A 20431-nucleotide genomic window follows, 5' to 3' on the forward strand; every position below is an offset into this window, starting at 1 on the left:
TGTAACACTATATTGCAATTGATTGGTGGAATAAATGTAATTTATGATTGGATAAAATATGGACTTCACTGGATTTTATTGGCAAATCCGCCGAGTGTGCGTTTTCCAACCAAAGGGAACATGTACTGGGATCTGAATGTGCCGACGGCGGCGATTGCTGTGGACCAGCAGTCGCATTACCTGGCGGAAGTGGCTCGATGTACAAGAAAACCTCAACGTGTATGTATGTATGTCTGATGGGTACGCATCTGCAGTAGGAATCGGTGGTATCGCGCTGAACGTTGAGAGTGATATGACCACAGCGCCTCCATCCTTGGATGACGTCCAGCCGTGGGAAATCAAACAGTCCAAGAAAACCAAGCCGCAATTGCACGGCCTCAGGATAGTCGATGGAGGACACGCTCTGCCTTCGGCGCTCCCCGATGGTCACGTCCGTCAACTTAAGCGCGTGACACTACAATGCGAAGACATGAATGCATTGCGGTCGTTGGTACGCCACAAATCTCATGAAGTATTGCCGAGTCATCCAGCGGCATGTGGACGTAGAACACCAACAAGATTGTTCAAGCGTACGACATCGTCGCGGTCGAAGCTCTATCTGGCCGGGTCTTCCAGTACCTCTGCGAACACGCAGACGTCGATCTCATCTCGTTTGACATGACGTGCCGCCTTCCGTTTCAGCTGCGCAAGCCAATGGTGTAGTTTTCTCCTCCCAATGATTTGATGCACTCAATCGAGTGGTGGATAGGTCGACTTGGCCATCAAGCGCGGCATCTACTTCGAAGTGAAATACATGCAAGCCCTGGGCGGTACGCTCCGTGGAAAGGTCGCATGCCGCCTCATTCATTTCCAGACTCGAGCAGCCGGCGCTACTTCTTCTCCAATGCCAGCAGCCTCATCCGTGTGACCAAAGGACGAAATTTGGTCTTTTCGAGCAGTGCCGTGCGGCACATGCTGCTACGTTCCCCATACGATATCATTAATATTGGCATGCTGATGGGTCTACAGTACGCGGAAGCAAGGGAGGCTGTGGGCAGTGCCGCCGCCGCCGTCATCGCGCATGGAGGTAAGATCAAGCACAAAAAATAGTGATCACTGACCTACGACCGTGTGTTGCTGAAAGACGCTCGACGAACGCGCGGCACGATGGAGGTCCGAACAGCTACAGATGCAGGAGATGTCGACATGGAGCAATTGTAGTTGTGTTTTAGAAATTGCCATTCATGGCGTCATCCTTCAAGTCTTCCTTAGTTTCGTCATCTTCTTCGATGGATACGTTTGGAGCAGCGTCGTCGATGTATTCTGCTGGATCGATTGAACGGCTCGCTATGGCGACGGGTTTCTTCGCGGCCGCCTTGGCTGCATGCAGGAACGTTTCGACGGGTGCCACGAATGAGTGCATGTCGATATCGTGCAAAGCTTTGATGACGTCCTGGGTAGAGATTGTCTGCCGTTTTTTTGCCTTGCACTCTGCATTTGCCCTACATTCATACGTGTTGGCACCACTCGAACAGCGCAAGATGTTCGCATACGCAGCAGTTAGATACAGAACAAACACACCCGCTGCAGCTTGAATCGTCTCCTTCGCTTCCTTTGTCAAACCCGCCTTGTCGCCCAGAGCCTCCTTGACAACTCGATTCACCGTTCCCAGCGGTAGGGTGAACTCAACCGGTGGCGCCATCCCACGCGCCGTACCCCGCGTTTTGAAAATGAGCCTACCGGATACATCTTCTGTATCCGGAAATCTGCTTTTTGAACTCTGTTTTCCCACGGCAACAAAAACAGATCTCCGTTTTGGCTGTCGCGCTGCTCGGACGATGGAATGGACAAGGCATCTGCGAGCCATCCATGTGCAAGTAGCTATGCAAGCATGGTCCGTCATGATTCAAGCTCCAAGAGGAAGTATTTGCGTTGAGGTGTGGCGAAGGAATTGTGTTTCGGTTGTTTGAAGCAGGGTGATGATTCGCTAGGAAGCAGCACTGGGTCGTCGATGCGAATGGTGGCTCATCCATGCATTCTGGTGCCGCAATTCGACTGCACGAACTGATTGGAATGGCTCGGCATACCATTGTACAACGGTAGCAAGGCTCCATCTCGAGCGATGGATCCATCCTGGCACTCTTTGCCGTCGTGCTTGGGCTTTGGTGCTATCAAAATGTGCTGCCCTTATCACAGTCGCAGTTTATTCCCAAGAGCAGCGCGCAGCGGACGTCAAGCCCACTGCGCGCTGCTGCGACACACTCGAATCAAATTCTGCCGCAGAGTGGACGGAGTCCTCGCCAGCACAGCTCGTTACATTGTGTTCCCAAAGATGTGGAACGAACTCAAACTCACATAGAAGGCATCGGTCCTGAGGTATGAATCGAGGAGTCCGGCGCTGTTGGGGCCACTATGTAACATGTGGATGCTCGTGGTTTCCAGAGAGTAATTCTGTCACTTGTGGCCTAGCATGAATGGGCGTCGATGTCGCATCCGTGTTTATACTCCCTGATCGAGCACGCCCCAATGCTTTGTCACACTCACCTGCGCGCCGGCGTGATCCAGTACAAAACCGAAGCATCATACCTCGCTTCAACACGAAGCCGTTTCGTCCATTAGATGCACACACGTTCAGCCAAAACTTTCACGCATGACCGCCGCCGCCCGCCGCTGCCTTCAGCACGAGGATCTCGATCCAGTCCAGAAGCCACATCGTTGGGGAGGTAAGCTTCAACATCCGCCAGCCAATCATGTTGCGCCAACATTGCATTTTAGCCAATCATAGAGCGAGGAAATGAACCAGCCAATCAGCGACGCCGAATGTCTCACAAGTCCTCGATGGATTGGGACAGATGACATGACATTTTCAGAAAGAGTATCAGGCAACATTAAGTTTGCGGCATCGTTCCAATTTTGACTTTTAAGCTTGGTATTTGTATACTTGTGCTGAAGGTGCTTCTTGCCCCCGTCGTCTACGCGTCCCTCCGTCGAAACCTTTCAAAAGTCATGTTGTATGTGGGGTGGCTGGGGATTTCGTGGGGATTCACCCATCGTTCCATTTTGCTTTGTGCCGTCGACGCCATGCTCGCAAAGACCCTCGCCGCCCGCCGCTCGTGTAAGTCCATCGCATCACAGAGTCAACGATGGGCGTGAGTGTGTGATTGTTCTGTCTTCATGTAGTCTCGACGGCGAAGAAGATTGCTGTTGCCAACCCGGTCGTGGACTTGGACGGTGACGAAATGACGCGGGTGATCTGGGACCAAATCAAAGCCAAGTTCGTGCACCCCAACTTGGACTTGAAGATCGAGTACTTTGATTTGGGCCTGCCGCACCGTGACAAGACGAACGATCAAGTCACGATCGACGCCGCGCACGCGATCAAGGAATTCAACGTCGGCATCAAGTGCGCGACGATTACTCCCGACGAAGAACGTGTCAAGGAATTCAAGCTCAAGCAAATGTGGAAGTCTCCTAACGGCACGATTCGCAACATTTTGAACGGCACAGTGTTCCGTGAACCCATCGTGATCTCGAATGTCCCGCGCTTGGTCCCTGGGTGGAAGAAGCCGATTGTCGTCGGTCGCCATGCGTTTGGCGACCAATACAAGTGCACGGACTTCGTCGCCCCTGGCCCTGGCAAGTTCAACATGACGTTCACCCCCGCCGACGGTGGCAAGCCCCAATCGTGGGAAGTGTACGACTACAAGGGTGCCGGTGTCGGCTTGGCCATGTACAACACGGACGAATCCATCTACGCGTTTGCTCACTCGTGCTTGTCGTTTGCATTGACCAAGAACCAAGACTTGTACTTGAGTACCAAGAACACGATCCTCAAAAAGTACGACGGTCGTTTCAAGGACATCTTTGAAGAAGTGTACCAAAATGAATACAAGTCCAAGTACGACGCCGCCGGCATCTCGTACACGCATCGTCTCATTGACGACATGGTCGCGCAAGCGCTCAAGTCGGACGGTGGGTTCGTCTGGGCCTGCAAGAACTACGACGGCGATGTCCAATCCGACATTGTTGCCCAAGGATATGGCTCGCTCGGCCTCATGACGTCCGTGTTGTTGGCCCCGGATGGCAAGACGGTCGAAGCTGAAGCAGCCCACGGCACCGTTACACGCCACTGGCGCGAGTACCAAAAGGGCAAGGCGACGTCGACTAACCCGATCGCCTCCATGTACGCTTGGACCCGTGGGTTGGCCCACCGTGGCAAGTTGGATGGCAACCAAGAGCTCGTCCAATTCACCCACGACTGGGAAGCTGCCGTCATCGAAACGGTCGAAGCCGGTCACATGACCAAGGACTTGGCCATCTGCGTCCATGGCACGTCCAATGTCACGCCCGACCAATACTTGACCACTGAACCCTTCATGGACGAAGTCGTCAAGAAGTTGAATGCCAAGCGCAGCAAGCACTAAATAAATCCACGCCAGTCTGTGCAAGTGCATGCATGCTTTCCACTACGATGGCGCTCGGTCTTTACATTTCAGCCAATGAAATTACATCGTGACGGCTGCATGTGGTCATTAGCCAATGGCCTGACGGGAAATTGTCGTCGGGTCGTAACATCTAGCCAATGGAATTTTGAACCTCACGGTGATGGGTACAAAACAACCAGACTTCAGTCGATGCCAGGTTAGATATAGCTGCTGCTTGCACACACAGGCGTTTGACTGCATCGAGTTTTGGTTGGAAGCCACGGATGCAGCTGGAAGTCGCGGAAGCAGCATCATCCTGAGCTGAGAGCTGCTTTCATCCGAGTTCCAATGTGTAGGTAAAGCGGCTCACGGAGCTGACCCCATTTGTACCGACGCGGAACGGCGTCGCAATCGTCGCATCAAGATTTTCACGAAACAACTTCTTGGACCTCATCAAACTAGGTATCAATGTAGCCAGGATAGATGGCATCGCATACATTGCTACAACGATTATTCACTTGCGCAAACACTGCTGCGGCACGGAGGACTCAAACTCTACAGCATATTGCACTACCCCACTTCACATGAACGGGACGTAACTCGGCACGATATGGAAGTTCTCTCTGGTGGTGGGTGCCCCAGCAATTTCGATGTCAATTGCCCCCAGCCACACAAGCGAACGCCCAACCGGGAAGAGGATCTTGGCCCAATCCGGACGCTTATCGTCGACGGAAACGACCTAGCAGCAGTTTCACTATTCATGCAGGGTGTCAGTGCTCCCAGCGATTTTATCGATCGACTCGACTTGTTGGTCGCGCAGGGTCGCCACGTCGATGCGTTCATCGAAGCGGCGCAGAAAGGCATGGCGTCTCACGTGAAAGCTAGCTTTAAGAGCGGCACCATCCCTATCAATGGGACCCACTCGGTAGGCTGCCCAGGCGCCCCCTGACCGAGGTTGACCGCTTGGTTGCAGGAGTTGGAATGGACAGCTTTGCATGCAGCGGCTGCGAACTGCCACGTCGAGATTGTTGAGTGGCTTTTGGCGAATGGTGCGGACGCGTGTTCGGTGACGGTATGTTGACCAGCCGATCCGTGTGGCACGTTCGTGACTCGGAGCGTTGCTCTCGACAGACCAAAAACAAAACCCCCCTCGCTCTGGCAGTGCAGCGCGGCCACTCATCCGTGGTGAAGTTGCTACGAGGTAGACACACGTGCCCACTTGTTTCGGTCCATGAGGCGGCATCTTGACGACGGACACAGGAAGTCGAAACTTCACCGCGGACGAATTCGTGGAGGCTGCGCGCCGCGGCAACCTTGGCGACGTCAATGCAATTGTCGAGTGGGGCATCGACGTGGACGCCACGAATGTAATCTCGATCGCGCAACACCCACATACGTCCAGCATTTGTCATCGTGTCGATGAGATAGAAGTACGGCGTGTCGGCGCTCATGTTTGCAGTGGAAGAAGGCCATGTCGATGTTGTGGCGTACTTGTTGCGTAAAGGCGCGAATGCAGTGTCGGCCACGACGGTGCGGATTAACATCGAAAGAAAGTGATGGGGCTGATCACATTGCCGTAGAGGTTTGGGACGTCCCTGTGGCTTGTCGCAGTGGACAAAGGCCATCCTGACATCGTTCGCAAGTTTCTGCGAGCGGGGGTGTCGGTTTTGTATAAAGACGTAAGTGCCAGTGGACCCCGTGCATGCTATTATTCCTGCATGTGTTGTGTTTGATAGCCATCTCTTTGTAGCCCGAAGACGACTCGACGGCGCTCCATATAGCTGCGGGACGAGGGCACGCGTCCGTGGCCGCCATTCTTGTGGAAGAAGGGGCAGACAAAGCTGCTTGCACAACCGATGGCGACACACCGTACCGAATTGCATGGCGGAATCGGCACCTCGATGTGGTGGACCCATTGTCCGGGTTGTCGCTAGAAGCGATTCTAAGTTAGTTTTGCGATAGAGTTTGTCCAATAAACGAAAGCGTTGACATCGCCATGCTCTCGACTGAGTGCCCGTCCTACACATCCGCGTGGGGAATGGCCGCACTTTCACGAAGGACACTCCACGCAGGTCGACACGCTAAGCTGTGATCCTCTCATGCAGGCCGCGCGCATTCACAACACCCTGACGTCCATTGCAACATTAACGCTTTCACTGCGTCACTGGGCTCGGCGGAGCATGGGCTTCACCTGGTGCTTGCCGCCACCAGACCCCGACGCGCGGAGACGCCAACTTGTCACACTATTTATATCGAATGGAACACTATTTTCATTTTTCGTATCCGGATTCCGGTTGAAAAACTCGGTTGAACTCATCGTGACAACGGCGATGAAGGGCTTGATCCTGGTCGGAGGGTTTGGCACTCGGCTGCGGCCGCTGACGCTGTCGTACCCGACGCCGCTCGTAGACTTTTGCAACAAACCTCTGGTGCGCCATCAGATAGAAGCGCTTGCGTCCGTCGGCGTCGACGAAGTCATTTTGGCCATCAACTACCAACCCACAGCGATGCTGGCTGCGCTGGCGACCATGTCGAGAGAAATCGGCATTCGCATCGCGTGCTCCCACGAGACCGAGCCGCTGGGAACGGCTGGGCCGTTGGCGCTCGCCCGAGCACACTTGGAAAGGCACCCCGACGACCCGTTCTTCGTCATCAACAGCGACGTTATGGCAGACATGACAGTGCTGCCGGAAGCACTGGCGTTTCACCAAAGCCACGGAGGAGAGGGCACGATTCTCATCAAAAAGGTCGAAGAGCCGAGCGAATATGGCGTGGTTATCACAGACCCCGAGGGCTCTGGTCGTGTGGACCGGTTCATCGAGAAGCCTCGGGAATACGTTGGCAACCACGTCAACGCTGGCATTTACATCTTGAACCGAGACGTCTTGGACCGTATTGACGTAAGTACGCAAGTGTCTCTGCGCAGCGCTCATATCTTGCTTGCAGCTGCGGCCGACGTCCATGGAACAAGAGATTTTTCCGCAGATGGCGGCTGAAGGCAACTTGTTTGCGCTGCTCCTCCCTGGGTACTGGCAGGACGTGGGGGAGCCCAAAGTACGTCGCACGACCGCATATGCATGCGTGTGGCAGATCCATTGAGCTGTAGAACTTTTTGTCGGGGATGTGCCGGCACTTGCAATTCCTTAACTCGCACAGCTTGCTGCGACCACGACCTGGGACGGTTGGACATGTGCTGGTGGTACGATCATCGTGCTAAATCGACGAAATGGATGGCTACCGTCGTGTTTTTCCCACATGGCTCTCACAGAACCGATGGGTAGGATCCAACCGCCGTGATCGGGGAAGGTTGCTTGATTGGGCCCGATGTCGTGATCGGAGCGGGGTGCGTCATCGAAGAAGGTCCATTGAATGAGGCACGTGGAAAGGATTCGGTCATGATGATGATGTAGGCGTTCGGCTGAGCCGCACGACGTTGCTGCGCGACGTGACGGTTCGCTCGCACACGTGGATTCATAACAGTATCATTGGGTGGGGCTCCACCATCGGCCGATGGGTACAGTCCCAACGTGCGGTCGTCGACGCTTTGATCAGTGGGTAGTGCCGCGTCGAAGGGCTGACTGTACTTGGCGAAGACGTCCAAGTGAAAGATGAACGGTTTCTCAATGGCGGCCTCGTCCTGCCGCACAAAGCGATCTCGACCAACATCCCCGAGCCAGGCACGATCGTCATGTAATGCTGCCGTCGCGCGCGGCAACCAGTCGAGTAGTGTATGGATTCCTAAGCACGAAAAGCGACTGTGCACGAATTTCGACGATGCCTTGCTCAGTTTTCGCACGCGGAGCCGCGAGCGTCGGGACGCGAAGGTGTACGTGGCATTGCCACAGAGCAGTCCTGTGGTGTGCATTCCCAACACGAACACGATCCAGCAGCTCGATTGGCAAACAGGGCCAGCTCCGACCACTAGCCACAGAGTCCCCACCGACGCGACGTCACTTTCAAAGCCTTTGCCGCCAATTGGAGCCACGTGTGTAGATAGCGTGCGATGGCCAACCGAGGTGGGCGACTCGCTTGCCACGTACCAAGACGATCCGATGCGCACGGTAAGTGTCCCTGCCACATGCTACGGCGCTCCGCGTGACGACCTGTGTGTTTCATTGCATCGGTGGCGGATTTGGATGTTGTCGACTGTGCCGAGGGGTCCTCTCCCTCCGTCTGTCATCAACCATCTTGCTGCACCACAGCTATCGCGAGCTAGCTGTGAATGCATTCCATCAGCGCGCTACAGCTTTGCAAGCACCCAGCGTCCACACAGGGAGGGGCGCCTGGCGCGCGCTGTGCACTCGGCGACAGGACGCCGGCGTTTGTCAATCGACAAACGTTCTCAAGATTGATTCGCATGCATTCTCGTGTAGACGCAGGAGGCCACAACGTGAGAAATCCCCCATGGTGCGAGCGCTGGTCGGTGTTGGTGGGGTGTTTTCGATCGTGGCTCTGTGGGCCGTGACGCTGCCCCCTGCTCGCATGGAGAACGCGTCGAGTATCGCAGTAGGGATGGACGGTGGCACCGGTCGCAGCGTCGTGGAGAAGAAGGCACAAGCGCTGGCGTTTGTCGACCAGCAGCTTCGGTCCAACCCGACGATCCCAGGGCTGGCGTTCTCTGTCGTGTACAAGCATGACACGGTGATCGCACAAGGGCTCGGCACAATGAAGGTGGGGCGACTCGATGGCTTGGATTGATCGGGCTGACCACCAGCGCGTCAATAGGCTGGCAACCCCCACACGCCGGTAACACCGAGTTCGATGTTTCAGATCGGGTCGTTTTCCAAGACGTTTATCGCGCTCGGTATTGCCAAGCTCGTACGTCGTTCCCGTGCGATCTCTCGGCAATCAACGATTTTCAAATGTGTAGGTTGACGACGGCGTAATGACGTGGACCGATCCTGTCGTGCAGCATCTGCCTTGGCTAAAGCTGCAAGACACCTACGCCGAAATGTACACGACGCTTGGGGACTTGCTGTCCATGAATTCCGGGCTCGGTGCATTTGACGGCGACGAGGCCTTTGCATTCGGCTTGTTTCCAACCGAGCGTGCGGTGGTCGAGCACTTGAGCCAGCTCAACTCGACGCGCGCTCTCCGAAGTGGCTACGCGTACTCGAACATGAACTTTGAGATCCTTGGCCAAGTCATCGAACAAGCCACGAACGAGACGTGGCCAGCATTTCTCAAAAAGACGATCTGGGACCCGCTTGGCATGAATCAAACGTTTGCTGCGTCGGCGGACGCTGGCGACAACGTCGCCGAGATGTCGCATGGCCACATGAGCTGTGGATCCAAAGTGATCGGTCCCTTCGACACTGTGACAGATTCGATGGCCATGCTGACCCCTTCCTCTTCCGGGCACTTGGCAGCAGGCTCGGTCGTGAGTTCCGCCAACGACCTGGCGACATTCACCCGGTTTCTACTGAGTGATGGCCGCGCGCTGTTCAAATCGGCGACCCTCCTTGACGACATCACAACAGGCCACACCGCTCTCGACAACATGGTCGTGGTCGGCAACGACGCTGCGGATGCGTTGGGCTATTCCTTCCATCCCGGCGGCAACACGATCGCGGCCGGGTACGGCATCGATGTCGTTGGCCACGTCATGTTTGGCTACGACTTCTTCACCAAGAACGGCGACACAGCGACGTTCAAAGAACGCAATGGGTTCGTACCGAGTCAAGGCCTCGGCGTGGTGTTGGTGTCGAATAGTAACTCGTTGGCTCCCGAAGGGTCGGCTGCATCGTTCCTACTGGATCGCATCCGAAGCTACGTCCTCGGCATCTTCTTGGACGTGCCACAAGCCGACTTGGACGCGATGTGGAATCAAGCCATCTCTCGGTCGAACCAGATCCAACCAGATAACGTGGGCCATTGTGACGCTCGATATTTTGACGGCGCGGCATGGAACAAAGACAACGTGGCAATCCCACGGGCCATCCAAGCCAAGGTGGTCGGTTCGTACGTGGCGGTGGCTTCGCCTGGGTTTTATGGCCATGTCGAGTTGATGCAACGCAATGGGAAGCTCTACCTCCACTATGGCAGCTACAACCGCGAGCTGTTCGCAACGGCCGACCCCGCCATGTTTATCTGGGACGTTCGCCTTGCCGCGGAAACTATTTGGGTGCAGTTGGCAGATATCGAATCACCCAAGGCCACGGTCTCGCTCATGGGAATGCTCTTCGTTCGCGACGCTTAGTTTGACTTTGTTTTTGATTGTGGCCATCTCTCGTGGCAAATACATCTTGTGGTCGGGCTTTACTGACCTTTTCCGTTGATGTGGCATGCCGCGGCTCGCTCCGTTGAATACATGAACAATATCTGACTCCTTCCGACACTGACTCATTATCATTTACATGGATGTTCGCGTAATGAAAGGGTGGCAGGTCGGCGTGCGAGGGGTTGATGGCACCGGGGGCTCTACCGATAGGCGACAACGATCGCCGGACCACTACGCAGGCCTCCCACTTGTCGTCTGGAATCGCCAGCAACCAACTTCCCGAACCTTCCAGGTAAAAGTACAGCAGCAGAGCGTCCCAGGTACGTGTATATTGCGGAGTGTCGTACAAGACGTCGCGATTCCTCACGGTGTTGGCCGTATCTCCGTCCATGTTGAGTAGTTTGGATGAGTGGGGCAGTTCAATCTCCTCGGCAAGCCTCCTGAAGCGAATGCAAGCGCCAACCAGGACAGGAACGTGAATCGTAGTCATCGTTATTCTAGCCAGACTGATCAACGAGGAAGCATCGAACCTCCCGTTGGATATCGTCGCCGTCGACTATCTCTGCAGGACGCATCCAACCCATGTAGCTTGCATTTGAGAGACAGGCATGGGTCAGCATGCTTGACTGACACCACGATTTCACCGGTGTGTTTATCTGGGACCGTCGCTAAGCTCGTTCGCCAGGCTCCATCGTCCGAGACCGGCGCAATTTGTGAGCTGTTGGGGTCGCTACAATCCCACAACGTGTTCCAGCGATCTGATTGGCTTCTACATCTTCGTGTGCGCTACGTCGATCCTTGGAACTTCAAGTTGGCATTTTATCCAATGAAATCACGATCCTCTGCATTTGTCAACTCATGATTGGCTCGTACACAGATGAAGGGGTTGGGGTACTGCGGGGCGCGTGTCAGCGCGACGTCACCGGTGCCGCGGCGTGATGCCGGCGATGCGCCGGGGCCGCGCGCGCACCACGAGGCTGCTGGCACCCAGGCATTTCTACGCCCATTCTCATCTGATCGCTCCACTCCTCTGTCCCCGCCAGCGCATCTCGAGTGAACGTCATCGTCGCTTCTTGCGCCGGTCGTGCGACGGCACCCTGTTCGTCCTCACCCGATGCACAACACCTTCTGCTCTCATCCACATCCCAGATGCTCATGCGGTGACCGCCGCGCCAAGCAAGATCATCCCTCCATATGGTCCTCCTCCTTTGGTCGTGTGGCACACTCTCTCTACCCATACGTTCTCTGGGTGTCTCCGCCATCAGCATCTCGCTGGTTCGAATCGCTCAATACACAGATGCGTTTTGGAAATCTCGTTGGTCGTCGGAGCATAGTCGTGGCGCGTGAGCCGCCCCCTCTGGGATTTGCCAGCCGTTGGATTGCAACTTCAACTGGCTACAACTTCCACCAGCCAAGCATTGGGTTCATCATCGTGGTCGCTGCCATGACGCCGCGTTTGTTTCACTCGACACTGTGCCACCATCACGACCGACCGGACGTGCTCGTTGTGCGACACCACTGGCATCACTGCCTCCACTTGGATGATTCAAACTTTCCTAGCGACTGCTGCGCGTGGTGTTTCGAAGTTTGTGGTGGTCGCGTCCCATTTCTCATCCGTCTCCATGACGATGTCTTCGATGTCGAAATCGCGCTCCATGTCGACCGCAGACTACGAGACCATCGTGTCGTGCCTAGCCCACGTGAACGGGTTCAACACGCTCTTCCTCTTCGCTTCCCACGTTCTCGCGATCGCGGCACTCCAGTACATTCCAGTCTGCCGGTGGCAGACTCTCGTCTTCTCGGGACTTCTCTACTACACGAGCATCCTTGGCGTCACCGCCGGCGCCCACCGGTTGTGGGCCCACAAAAGCTACAAAGCCCACGGCATGGTCCGTTTTGTCCTCATGTTGTGGCACTCGACGGCCAACCAAGGCTCGGTCTTCGACTGGAGTCGGTGGCACAGGCTGCACCACACGTTCGCCGACACCGACATTGACCCCCACTCGATTCGCCGCGGGTTCTTTTACGCGCACATGGGATGGCAACTCGTCCACCCGACGGCCCAAATGCACACGGCGCTCGCCAACCTGTCCTGCCACGACCTCTGTCAAGATTGGGTCGTCGCTTTCCAGCACCGCTTCCACGTCGTGTTGAATCCAGTCTTGTGCTACGTCGTTCCCGTCGCGATCGCGTCCGTGCTATGGCAAGAGGAGTGGCGCACGGCGCTCTTGGTCGCGGGTGTCCTGCGCCATGTCGCTGCCCTCCACGCGACGTGGCTTCCCAACAGCGCGGGCCACGTCATCGGCAACAAGCCGTACAATGTCGCCATGTCTGCCCGCGACAGTGTCTGGATAGCTCTCGTCACGTTGGGCGAAGGGTACCAGAACTGGCACCACCAATACCCCCAAGACTACGCTGCCGGCGAACACGATGACCAGCCGACGTGGCAGCTCAACACGACCAAGGCGTTCATCGACGTGTGTGCGATGGCGGGTGTTGCCGGCCACCGACAACGGGCGCTGCATCTCTGGGGTCAAAAGAAATGGGTCCTGCGCTCGCGCCTCCAGGACGACGTCGGCCTCTACCGACGACAAAGCCCCTCTACCTCGCCCAACACGTAACTCAACCACCATATTTATCAATTCGCATGCTGAGCCGACTTGCCAAACAAAAACTCGGGTATTATTAATAATTTCGCGCGATTTTTTACAACCACAAGAAATGACGTATATATTGAAATTCCTCGAGACATGCTGAATACAAGCAGTTGGTTTCGAGTCAATTTCAACAAAAGGAGGCAAAAAATGCTGAAATTGCCCACTCGAACTCTCGAGGCATCGAGGAATTTATACTAGATTAAACTATGACGGACGTGAACCCTTCAAAAAATATTATCTTGTAGAGGTTTTTCATTTTTGTACAGGAATGATATCTTGAAGGAGCGGCGCACTACAGTATGATTGAAGAATGAACCTCTTTCGAACTTATGTGCAGCTCAACCTTCGTGCCTTTGAATTCTAATGTATTTTACATCATCAAATTATGAGGGGATTTAGTTGCTGGAGTATTGTATTTCATCCAATTACACGATTCTTGCGATTCTATTGGGTGATGGAGCTTGGCGGATTGCGGAAAGCCGACGTTTCCATATGGACGTGCGCACGGGGGTGTGTTCAGTGTTCTCGGCATCATGCCGCCGACGGCTAGCCCCACCTCTCCGACGCTCGTTGGCGGCGCTTAAGGAGAAATTTATTGTCGTGCCGATGCGGTGGAGTGCGGCGCCGGTGTCATGGTGGACATGCAAGTACTAATCCTACAAGATGGACCGAGTCTGGTCCGCCGGTTCGAGGAGGCAACATACGTTGACACACCCATTGAATTCGGTCATGCAGTTAGTCGTCTCGGGGCGGCAGCTACACTTAGGTGGCGGTGGGGGTGGTCCAGTCCTTGCTGATCGGGCCGTAGTCGTTGATGATTTCGCGGTGGCAACTCCACACGAGCTTGATCGCTTCAGGGGTACCAATGGCGCCGGCGCGGGGGTCGCCGGCAGGGCCGAACCAGTGGTTTTGCGGGGCACCGGTCGTGCGCGCACGGATGCCGTTGTACGTGGTGCCGTTGACGGTGTGGGCAAGGATATGTTGCTGGAACGCAAAGTCGTTCGAGACGACAGACGCCGTCAAGTGCGCTTCCATGCGCTCGAGCATCGACAGAATGGTCTCGACGTCAGCGTCCGTGTCGTACTCGGTGATGATTTGGAACGGGCCAAAGATTTCCGTCGTGACCAAGTCAAAGTTCTCCGGCTTGGTTGCCTCCGACAGCGGCACAAACACCGCAGTGGGTTCCAGCGCGCCGTACTCGGACGGAATCGAGTGGTTCTCTGCGACACGAGACCGTCAGACCACCACAGATCTCCCACACCACCACGTACTCAATTCCTTGCCACCAAACGCGACGCGAGCGCCAGGAATCTTGAGCAGAGCGTCGATGTGGTCGAGCATGCGCTTGGTCGTCACGGTGAGCACAGGGCCAACGGTCAAGTCGTCCAGCTTGCGACGCGCAGCCAGCTTCTTGATCTTTTCTTCGATCCCGGCCTTAGCCCTGTGGTTCACATGCATGAGTGCGACCGGTTTGCCATGGATAGCATAGATGCAAAATGTACCAGTTCTTGTGGTAAAACAGAATCGATTGCGCCGAGCACTTTTGGCCAGAGCATGCGTACGCGTCTTGGTCCGACACCCACGCAACATAGTCCACGTCAGCGACATCAGGGCCCAAAATCTACTCGAATCGATGCGCGTCAAGGTCGAGTCCGCTTCGAGTCGTGCCCAAGTATACCTTCCAGTCGAACCCAGCATCTTCGAGCTTGATGCGACCCTTCAGTTCGGCGGCCAACTTTTCGGCCACCACCGACGACCTGGTAGACAAAAGTATCACTTTGCGATATCCACACAAAAAAACGAAATTCGGGCTGAATAAGTGGCCATTTTCAACCAAAAAAAGAGAGCGTCGAACATGTCAGAATGCAGAAAACGTACCCCGTGAAGAGCGTGTTCTTGGGGTTCCCCTTGAGCAAGAGTTCGTTCATGACAGGGCCGTCCGAGTTGATAAAGTCGACGTCGTTGAGAGGCATGCCACATGCGTGGAGCATGCGGAGGGCCTCGTACATGACAACCGCGACCTTCGAGTCGAGCTTGAGCGTTGGACGGTTGCCCATGTAGAGCGCGCCGAGCATCTGCAAGACGGGAATTTCAAGCGGAAAGTTGAAAGGCGTGACGAGGGCCACGGGGCCGTACGGCCAGCGGTGGCCGTTGCTCATTTGGCCCAAGTGGTCGCCGGGGACACCAAACGAGCGCGCGAGGAAGCGCACTTGGTCGCCGGAAAAGTTTTCCAAAAACTTGCGCGTCACGACCACTTCGTTCTTGGCTTGAATGTAACTCTTGGGCGCCACGCGCTGGATCAAGCGGACGAAGTAGTGCTCAATGTGGGGCTCACGAAGCATCGCGGCGGCTCGGTTCGAGATTTCACCGTACAGCAAGTATCGTTCGACGTTCTTGAACGGGTTGTGGAGACCGTGCTTGGGGGTCGAACGGAGGTTGTCAATGAAGGGCTGGAGTTCGTCCTTTTGAGTCAACGGGACGTGCATGAACACTTCGCCGGTCATAGGGTCCTTGATGCCTTCGGTCTTTCTCGTGCTCACCCACTCGCCGTTCACTACAGCATGCGACGCACGACAGGTCAGTCGTGGGTTGTGAACCACGAAACAAATGGCATACCCAAGTTGTGGATTTCAGCGGGGGCCGAGCCTGAAAGCGTCTCGGGGTTCACCTTGGCCCACGAAGGAAGCGCATGGGCAGTGGAGGCGTTGCGGCGGAGGGCAGCCGAGACTGGCGCCGCACGAAAGAGCGCACGTGACAACATGGTGGCGAATTCGAGAATGATGCGACTCGTGCTGTGGACCACGGGCGCACAGGGGCTTCGAAGTTCGAAGTTCTCCCGTTGGACTTTTTCAGCCAATCCCATCGCGTCCACCCCGCCCTCTTGTGCACATTCGGAGTGGGACGATGTCGAAGTTTGAGGGAAATCGAAGTTTCGCACCTCCCGCCGCGCTTCAAGTTCCGTCGCGCAGCACATGACGTGACTGGGGTGGTGGCGGCGTCGGCTTCCGGGCCACCAGGCGACGACAGCCTCGACATGAGGCTGATCCCACCATGGTACTAGTCAAGCGCCGGCGCAGAAGCATGCGGGACAAGCCGTCCACGATGCGCATGAACGCTCGCTACATGTAGTAGTGACCTGCTCGCGCGACGTGCAGCTGTAGGAGACGACATCGGTTGTGGAGTGATTTGAGCGGTCACTTGATGTGGGGTGGATGGTGGGTGCAGTTGGGGGTACGAGCCGCGTGTTGCCTCGAGGCTTGCCAAATTTTTGCCAGCTCATGACCGTAATTCAACGTCAACAGCAAGCTCACGATGGCTCGGTCCACCGCGAACACGACGGATCGGGCCACCGTGGCGGTGGGCACCTCCATATTTGTTTGACTACATCGATGCAGCCAAGCATGCCATGTCGTGCATCCATCGAACTCGACGCGATGCACTGGGTCGACGACACTTGGGCGCATGCATGTCCATGTCGGACGGCGACTCGCGGCGTCCAATCGACTGAGTACATCGTTGCGGGTCTGTCCTCCATGTGGTGGTGAAAGATGATATTGCGCCGACATAGTTCCTCGCGGAAATCAACGTTCGTCAGTTCACTGACGCATGGATGGAACGGGGCGGACTTCGTGACACCGCCTCGCATACGTGCTCCTGGTTTCCCGTTGTCGATGGCTCTATCCTGTACAGAGTTGCAAGACGATTTGCCACCCCAGGGATAAGCTGCTGATGCACCGTGCGCTGTGCCCGAAAGAAGTTGTTGCATCGGGTTGTCGCCCTGCGCAAGGTGGCATGTCCATACCCGAGATGTAGCTGACAAGGAGCGGCGCCAGGGAATATTGCAGGAGCTGGTTGAGTGACTTGGATAGAGGCGACCGTGGAGCTGGCCGTCCATCCACCGCAGCCTGACGACTGTTCTCGTCCCAGGGCGAACATATTGGATGAGCAGGCCGCGCAAGGCTCATTGCCAGGACGGCGAGAACTCATTGAGCCCAACCAGGCAAGGCGGCAGGACAGATTGAAGGTGGTAGACTGGTACTGTTTTGCTCGAGGAGGCCGAGGCAGGCATGCGACCTTTTGAACCAGGACGAGCGGCGCTCAAGTTGTCCACGGCTGAGCATGACAGCCACGACGGGGTTTGTATTTTACGTTCGAATCTACGTTTCTATCGGGACATTCAAAGCGCGGCTCCATTCGCACGTGCTTGATGCCGCTCTGTTGGAGGAGTCGTTTCCCGCGCATCGAGCCGTCGACGGATTGATCCTTTCAACCAGGACTTGTTCGCACGGCGCACTGTTCTTGCATAACGGGGGACACAAGGTTGGATTGACGAGACGCTCCATGGGGCTGCCTTCGCTCGGGACTATTGCTTGTCGGGTTCTTGGTTTGCACCAACCTGGATGCCTGTGACCCCATTCCTTCGTCCTTTTGCTCCACGCTTGGCCAACTCCTCCGGTGTAAGGCTCTCAATGTCAATTCCGTCATCATCGTTGTCGTTTGCCTCGGGTGCGTCCGCACTCTTCGGGTCCATCGCGCTGGGTCGCTTCTTTCCGCTCAAAGATCGCAAATGCCCCCATGCGGTCGAAACTTGGTCTGCCCAATCACGAGCTAATAATTCGACTGATCTAATATCGAGATGTATTGAATTTTACAGGGATATGTCAGCAAGAAAAGCCGAATCAGAATTTCCTTGCATTTGTTTCTGGAGGTTATGGAGTAAAGAGGAACTCCCCTGCTCAACGCCCAAACTTTGGTGGGTTCCATTCCAGCAGCACCCTGTCGCCACGAACGTGATGCCGCCGCAGCGGGAGACGTTCGCGCTGCCAAGATGCATCCTTCGCACGGCCAGACTATCATCGAAGGGCACAACACGTGCATCAGACTTTGTCTTCGTAACGGCCGTGCATGCGACCCACGGCCTTGGCTGTAGATCGCTGCATTTCTCTGCCCAACGCGTGCACACTTGATCTGGCGCAAGAACGGGATGCTAGAACGGAAGAGAAGACCGGCAGAGAGCGCGTGGTGTATAGTTCTAGGACGTGCTGGCGGGAATGCGAGCAACACCTGATCATCAGGGCGAGTCATGTTAGTTGTTCAAATCTCGTCAACTGAAGCGTCGTCGGCGCGATATTTTGCAGGGTCGATGCGATACCTACGAGGCATGTTAGAGGGGAACGTGGGTGAATGCACGAGAATACATGTTGCCGTATTGGATCGTCGGCGTGTGGTCGCTATCGACGTCGACGATGCACACCGCCATGGCTACATTGCGGATGCTCAATTTGGCAAGTAGGAGAGACCGACGTACTGTTCGCATCCAGTATGCGATACGTGATCGTCACCATCGACTCGTGCAAGCAAAAGTTGAAGATTGCGACGCTCGCTTCCGGTTTGAACAAGCCATGGCACATGGCGCCTTCGAAGCTCCACTCCATGAACGTTCCCTTGTTGTCGGGAATAAACTACACAGCTGTCAGCACCATCTTGGCTGCGAACGAGGGCGCTGTACTTGAATCGTGTATGCAACGGTGAGCTCGTTCTTTCGCAAGCCGCGCCCAAACGACCACTTTAGGAACCTAGCGTCATGCATGCACGATGAGTCGATGACGACGACGGCGGGCCGAGTGGCCTGACGTGGTGTTTGGTTGTTTGGCTGCCGTCGTGTCTTCCTCGATGACCACGACGTTGTTGGTCGTCCGAAGGTGGCCGAAGGACGAACCAAAGTTCCTCCACTCCAGCGTTCGCTTCCATGTCCCCACCAGGTACGCGGCAAAGTCGCCGTCCTTGACGTCGAACCGCGTCGTGGACATTTCTCGCAAGTCGTTTTTGACATCCGAATAACACAAAAATATTTTGCATGATTTATTTTTTGCCAGGAAATATATCTTTTTTCTTGTTAATACTTTTGCAAATCCCAAAGTTTACATTTTGTAATACTCCTTTGACTTCTGGTGTCGATTCCACGATAGAAGGGACATATCGAATGAAATATACAAATATCAAGTGATCGTCGGCGGAGGAGAGACCAAGCTTTTCCTTTGTCAAAAGGGTATATCGATACAAAGACTCAATATTTCACGGAACGACACTGAAATAGGCCGCCCCCCAAATTTTGATTTTTAAACTTGAATTTGTGGTTATATCAAATGGGCGAATTCCATTGGCTAAATATGTACCAGCCACCATCCCTGTACGACTTGATAACCTTGTCAGCCAAATTCACCACCATCCCCGAGGATGTTCCAAAGCGTCGACAGCGCCATTAGCTTGCACAAAAGATCAAGACTGCATTCTTGGCGGAGAAAACTTCCGTTCAGCACACAGCTGTAACAACTGGTTATCCTGCTAGATACGTACACGTCCGTGGCTACAATCGAAGGCCACCATGACGTCGTTCAAGGGGTCCAAACACGAAAGAAGAACATTGGCACATGCGGTGGCAAGCCCATCATCCCCCAACCACGTGAGGTGATCACATACCTCAAGGATCTACGACACTAGGTGATGGCCGGGACACATCTCCCCCCATTGTCTCCCCTTGGGCAATGGGAAGTTTCCTATAGCAGGTGTTTTATTGACCCACAACGTGTTTGACTTGAATAAAGTATCAAATAAGACAAGTTTTACTGTTCATGACGCATGTTATGGGCCCCAACGCGAGGACACACACACTACTGCTCTGTGTTGATTAGTTCTAAGGATTCATAACCTGCAAGAATAAGCGCTAAAAGCCTCCCCAATGTATGTAAAAAAATTCTTTTTGTCATGATACCCGTGTAAAATCGATACCAGGCTCACCATGTTCGTTTGAAGTTGTCGGATCCCGAGAGTTCGTCGTCCCTGATTGGACAATACTCCGATGCCCTCGGTCCAATCACACATAAGTGTCTTCCTCAGCATGGTTTGACAACGAGTTTAAAAACGACATCGATATCATGTCCTGTTATATAAGAAATTTTGTCGTTGGCGGGGGGAGTCGTCTTTGACATCGTCGCCAGGCCATCAGCGTGCCACAGCACCGCTCACGACCCACTGGTGACTGTCTCAGTCATCGGAAAAATGGCCTCATGTCAACCCACGGGTGGCAACGAGGGGTTGTCCGTGGAAGGCAGACTTGCTTCATGACGACGATCGGGCGACCACTGACTGGT

General features: G+C 55.0%; 9 protein-coding genes across 13 annotated transcripts; 6 read left to right on the plus strand and 3 right to left on the minus strand.

The window, feature by feature from the left end:
- Positions 1–98: 98 nt before the first annotated feature.
- On the plus strand, positions 99–1259 carry H310_03715. Of its 2 annotated transcripts, XM_008867681.1 has the most exons (6): positions 99–199; positions 255–490; positions 547–696; positions 749–809; positions 854–1066; positions 1124–1259. In XM_008867681.1, the coding sequence occupies exons 1-6, from the start codon at positions 121–123 to the stop codon at positions 1198–1200; spliced, it is 816 nt and encodes a 271-aa protein (XP_008865903.1). In that variant the 5' UTR covers positions 99–120; the 3' UTR covers positions 1201–1259. The 2 variants fall into 2 exon arrangements, with proteins under 2 accessions (XP_008865903.1, XP_008865904.1); XM_008867682.1 differs by having other exon boundaries at positions 749–1066.
- Positions 744–1699, minus strand: H310_03716 (hypothetical protein). The gene is made up of 2 exons (XM_008867683.1): positions 1533–1699; positions 744–1481 (listed from the first exon to the last, which is right to left on the minus strand). Exons 1-2 carry the CDS (start codon positions 1679–1681, stop codon positions 1208–1210), a joined length of 423 nt encoding a protein of 140 aa, XP_008865905.1. The 5' UTR covers positions 1682–1699; the 3' UTR covers positions 744–1207.
- Positions 1700–3042: 1343 nt separating this feature from the next.
- Positions 3043–4588, plus strand: H310_03717 (isocitrate dehydrogenase, NADP-dependent). Its single transcript, XM_008867684.1, has 2 exons — positions 3043–3094; positions 3160–4588. The coding sequence occupies exons 1-2, from the start codon at positions 3061–3063 to the stop codon at positions 4401–4403; spliced, it is 1278 nt and encodes a 425-aa protein (XP_008865906.1). The 5' UTR covers positions 3043–3060; the 3' UTR covers positions 4404–4588.
- Positions 4589–5163: 575 nt separating this feature from the next.
- Positions 5164–6400, plus strand: H310_03718 (hypothetical protein; the record flags this gene model as incomplete). Its single annotated transcript, XM_008867685.1, has 7 exons — positions 5164–5328; positions 5377–5475; positions 5535–5604; positions 5664–5770; positions 5832–5933; positions 5984–6082; positions 6154–6400. 7 exons carry the CDS (start codon positions 5164–5166, stop codon positions 6352–6354), a joined length of 843 nt encoding a protein of 280 aa, XP_008865907.1. The 3' UTR covers positions 6355–6400.
- Positions 6401–6718: 318 nt separating this feature from the next.
- Positions 6719–8177, plus strand: H310_03719 (hypothetical protein). Of its 4 annotated transcripts, none has more exons than XM_008867686.1 (6): positions 6719–7303; positions 7350–7457; positions 7510–7602; positions 7685–7763; positions 7814–7917; positions 7963–8177. In XM_008867686.1, the coding sequence occupies exons 1-6, from the start codon at positions 6734–6736 to the stop codon at positions 8095–8097; spliced, it is 1089 nt and encodes a 362-aa protein (XP_008865908.1). In that variant the 5' UTR covers positions 6719–6733; the 3' UTR covers positions 8098–8177. The 4 variants fall into 4 exon arrangements, with proteins under 4 accessions (XP_008865908.1, XP_008865910.1, XP_008865909.1 ...); XM_008867688.1 differs by having other exon boundaries at positions 7685–7746; XM_008867687.1 differs by having other exon boundaries at positions 7814–8177.
- Positions 8178–8778: 601 nt separating this feature from the next.
- On the plus strand, positions 8779–10735 carry H310_03720 (hypothetical protein). The gene is made up of 3 exons (XM_008867690.1): positions 8779–9074; positions 9129–9221; positions 9274–10735. The coding sequence occupies exons 1-3, from the start codon at positions 8808–8810 to the stop codon at positions 10600–10602; spliced, it is 1689 nt and encodes a 562-aa protein (XP_008865912.1). The 5' UTR covers positions 8779–8807; the 3' UTR covers positions 10603–10735.
- A 791-nt stretch (positions 10736–11526) lies between these two features.
- On the plus strand, positions 11527–13351 carry H310_03721 (hypothetical protein). Its single transcript, XM_008867691.1, has one exon. The coding sequence runs from the start codon at positions 12165–12167 to the stop codon at positions 13242–13244; it is 1080 nt and encodes a 359-aa protein (XP_008865913.1). The 5' UTR covers positions 11527–12164; the 3' UTR covers positions 13245–13351.
- Positions 13352–13964: 613 nt separating this feature from the next.
- Positions 13965–16062, minus strand: H310_03722 (hypothetical protein). Its single transcript, XM_008867692.1, has 6 exons — positions 15897–16062; positions 15159–15834; positions 14959–15037; positions 14783–14901; positions 14552–14721; positions 13965–14500 (listed from the first exon to the last, which is right to left on the minus strand). Exons 1-6 carry the CDS (start codon positions 16039–16041, stop codon positions 14043–14045), a joined length of 1647 nt encoding a protein of 548 aa, XP_008865914.1. The 5' UTR covers positions 16042–16062; the 3' UTR covers positions 13965–14042.
- Positions 16063–17960: 1898 nt separating this feature from the next.
- On the minus strand, positions 17961–19097 carry H310_03723 (hypothetical protein). The gene is made up of 5 exons (XM_008867693.1): positions 18915–19097; positions 18790–18856; positions 18589–18742; positions 18479–18542; positions 17961–18432 (listed from the first exon to the last, which is right to left on the minus strand). The coding sequence occupies exons 1-5, from the start codon at positions 19088–19090 to the stop codon at positions 18375–18377; spliced, it is 519 nt and encodes a 172-aa protein (XP_008865915.1). The 5' UTR covers positions 19091–19097; the 3' UTR covers positions 17961–18374.
- Between the last annotated feature and the right edge of the window lie 1334 nt (positions 19098–20431).

The sequence above is a fragment of the Aphanomyces invadans genome (assembly GCF_000520115.1).
Source record: "Aphanomyces invadans strain NJM9701 unplaced genomic scaffold supercont1.5, whole genome shotgun sequence".
Lineage (NCBI taxonomy): Eukaryota > Oomycota > Saprolegniomycetes > Saprolegniales > Verrucalvaceae > Aphanomyces > Aphanomyces invadans.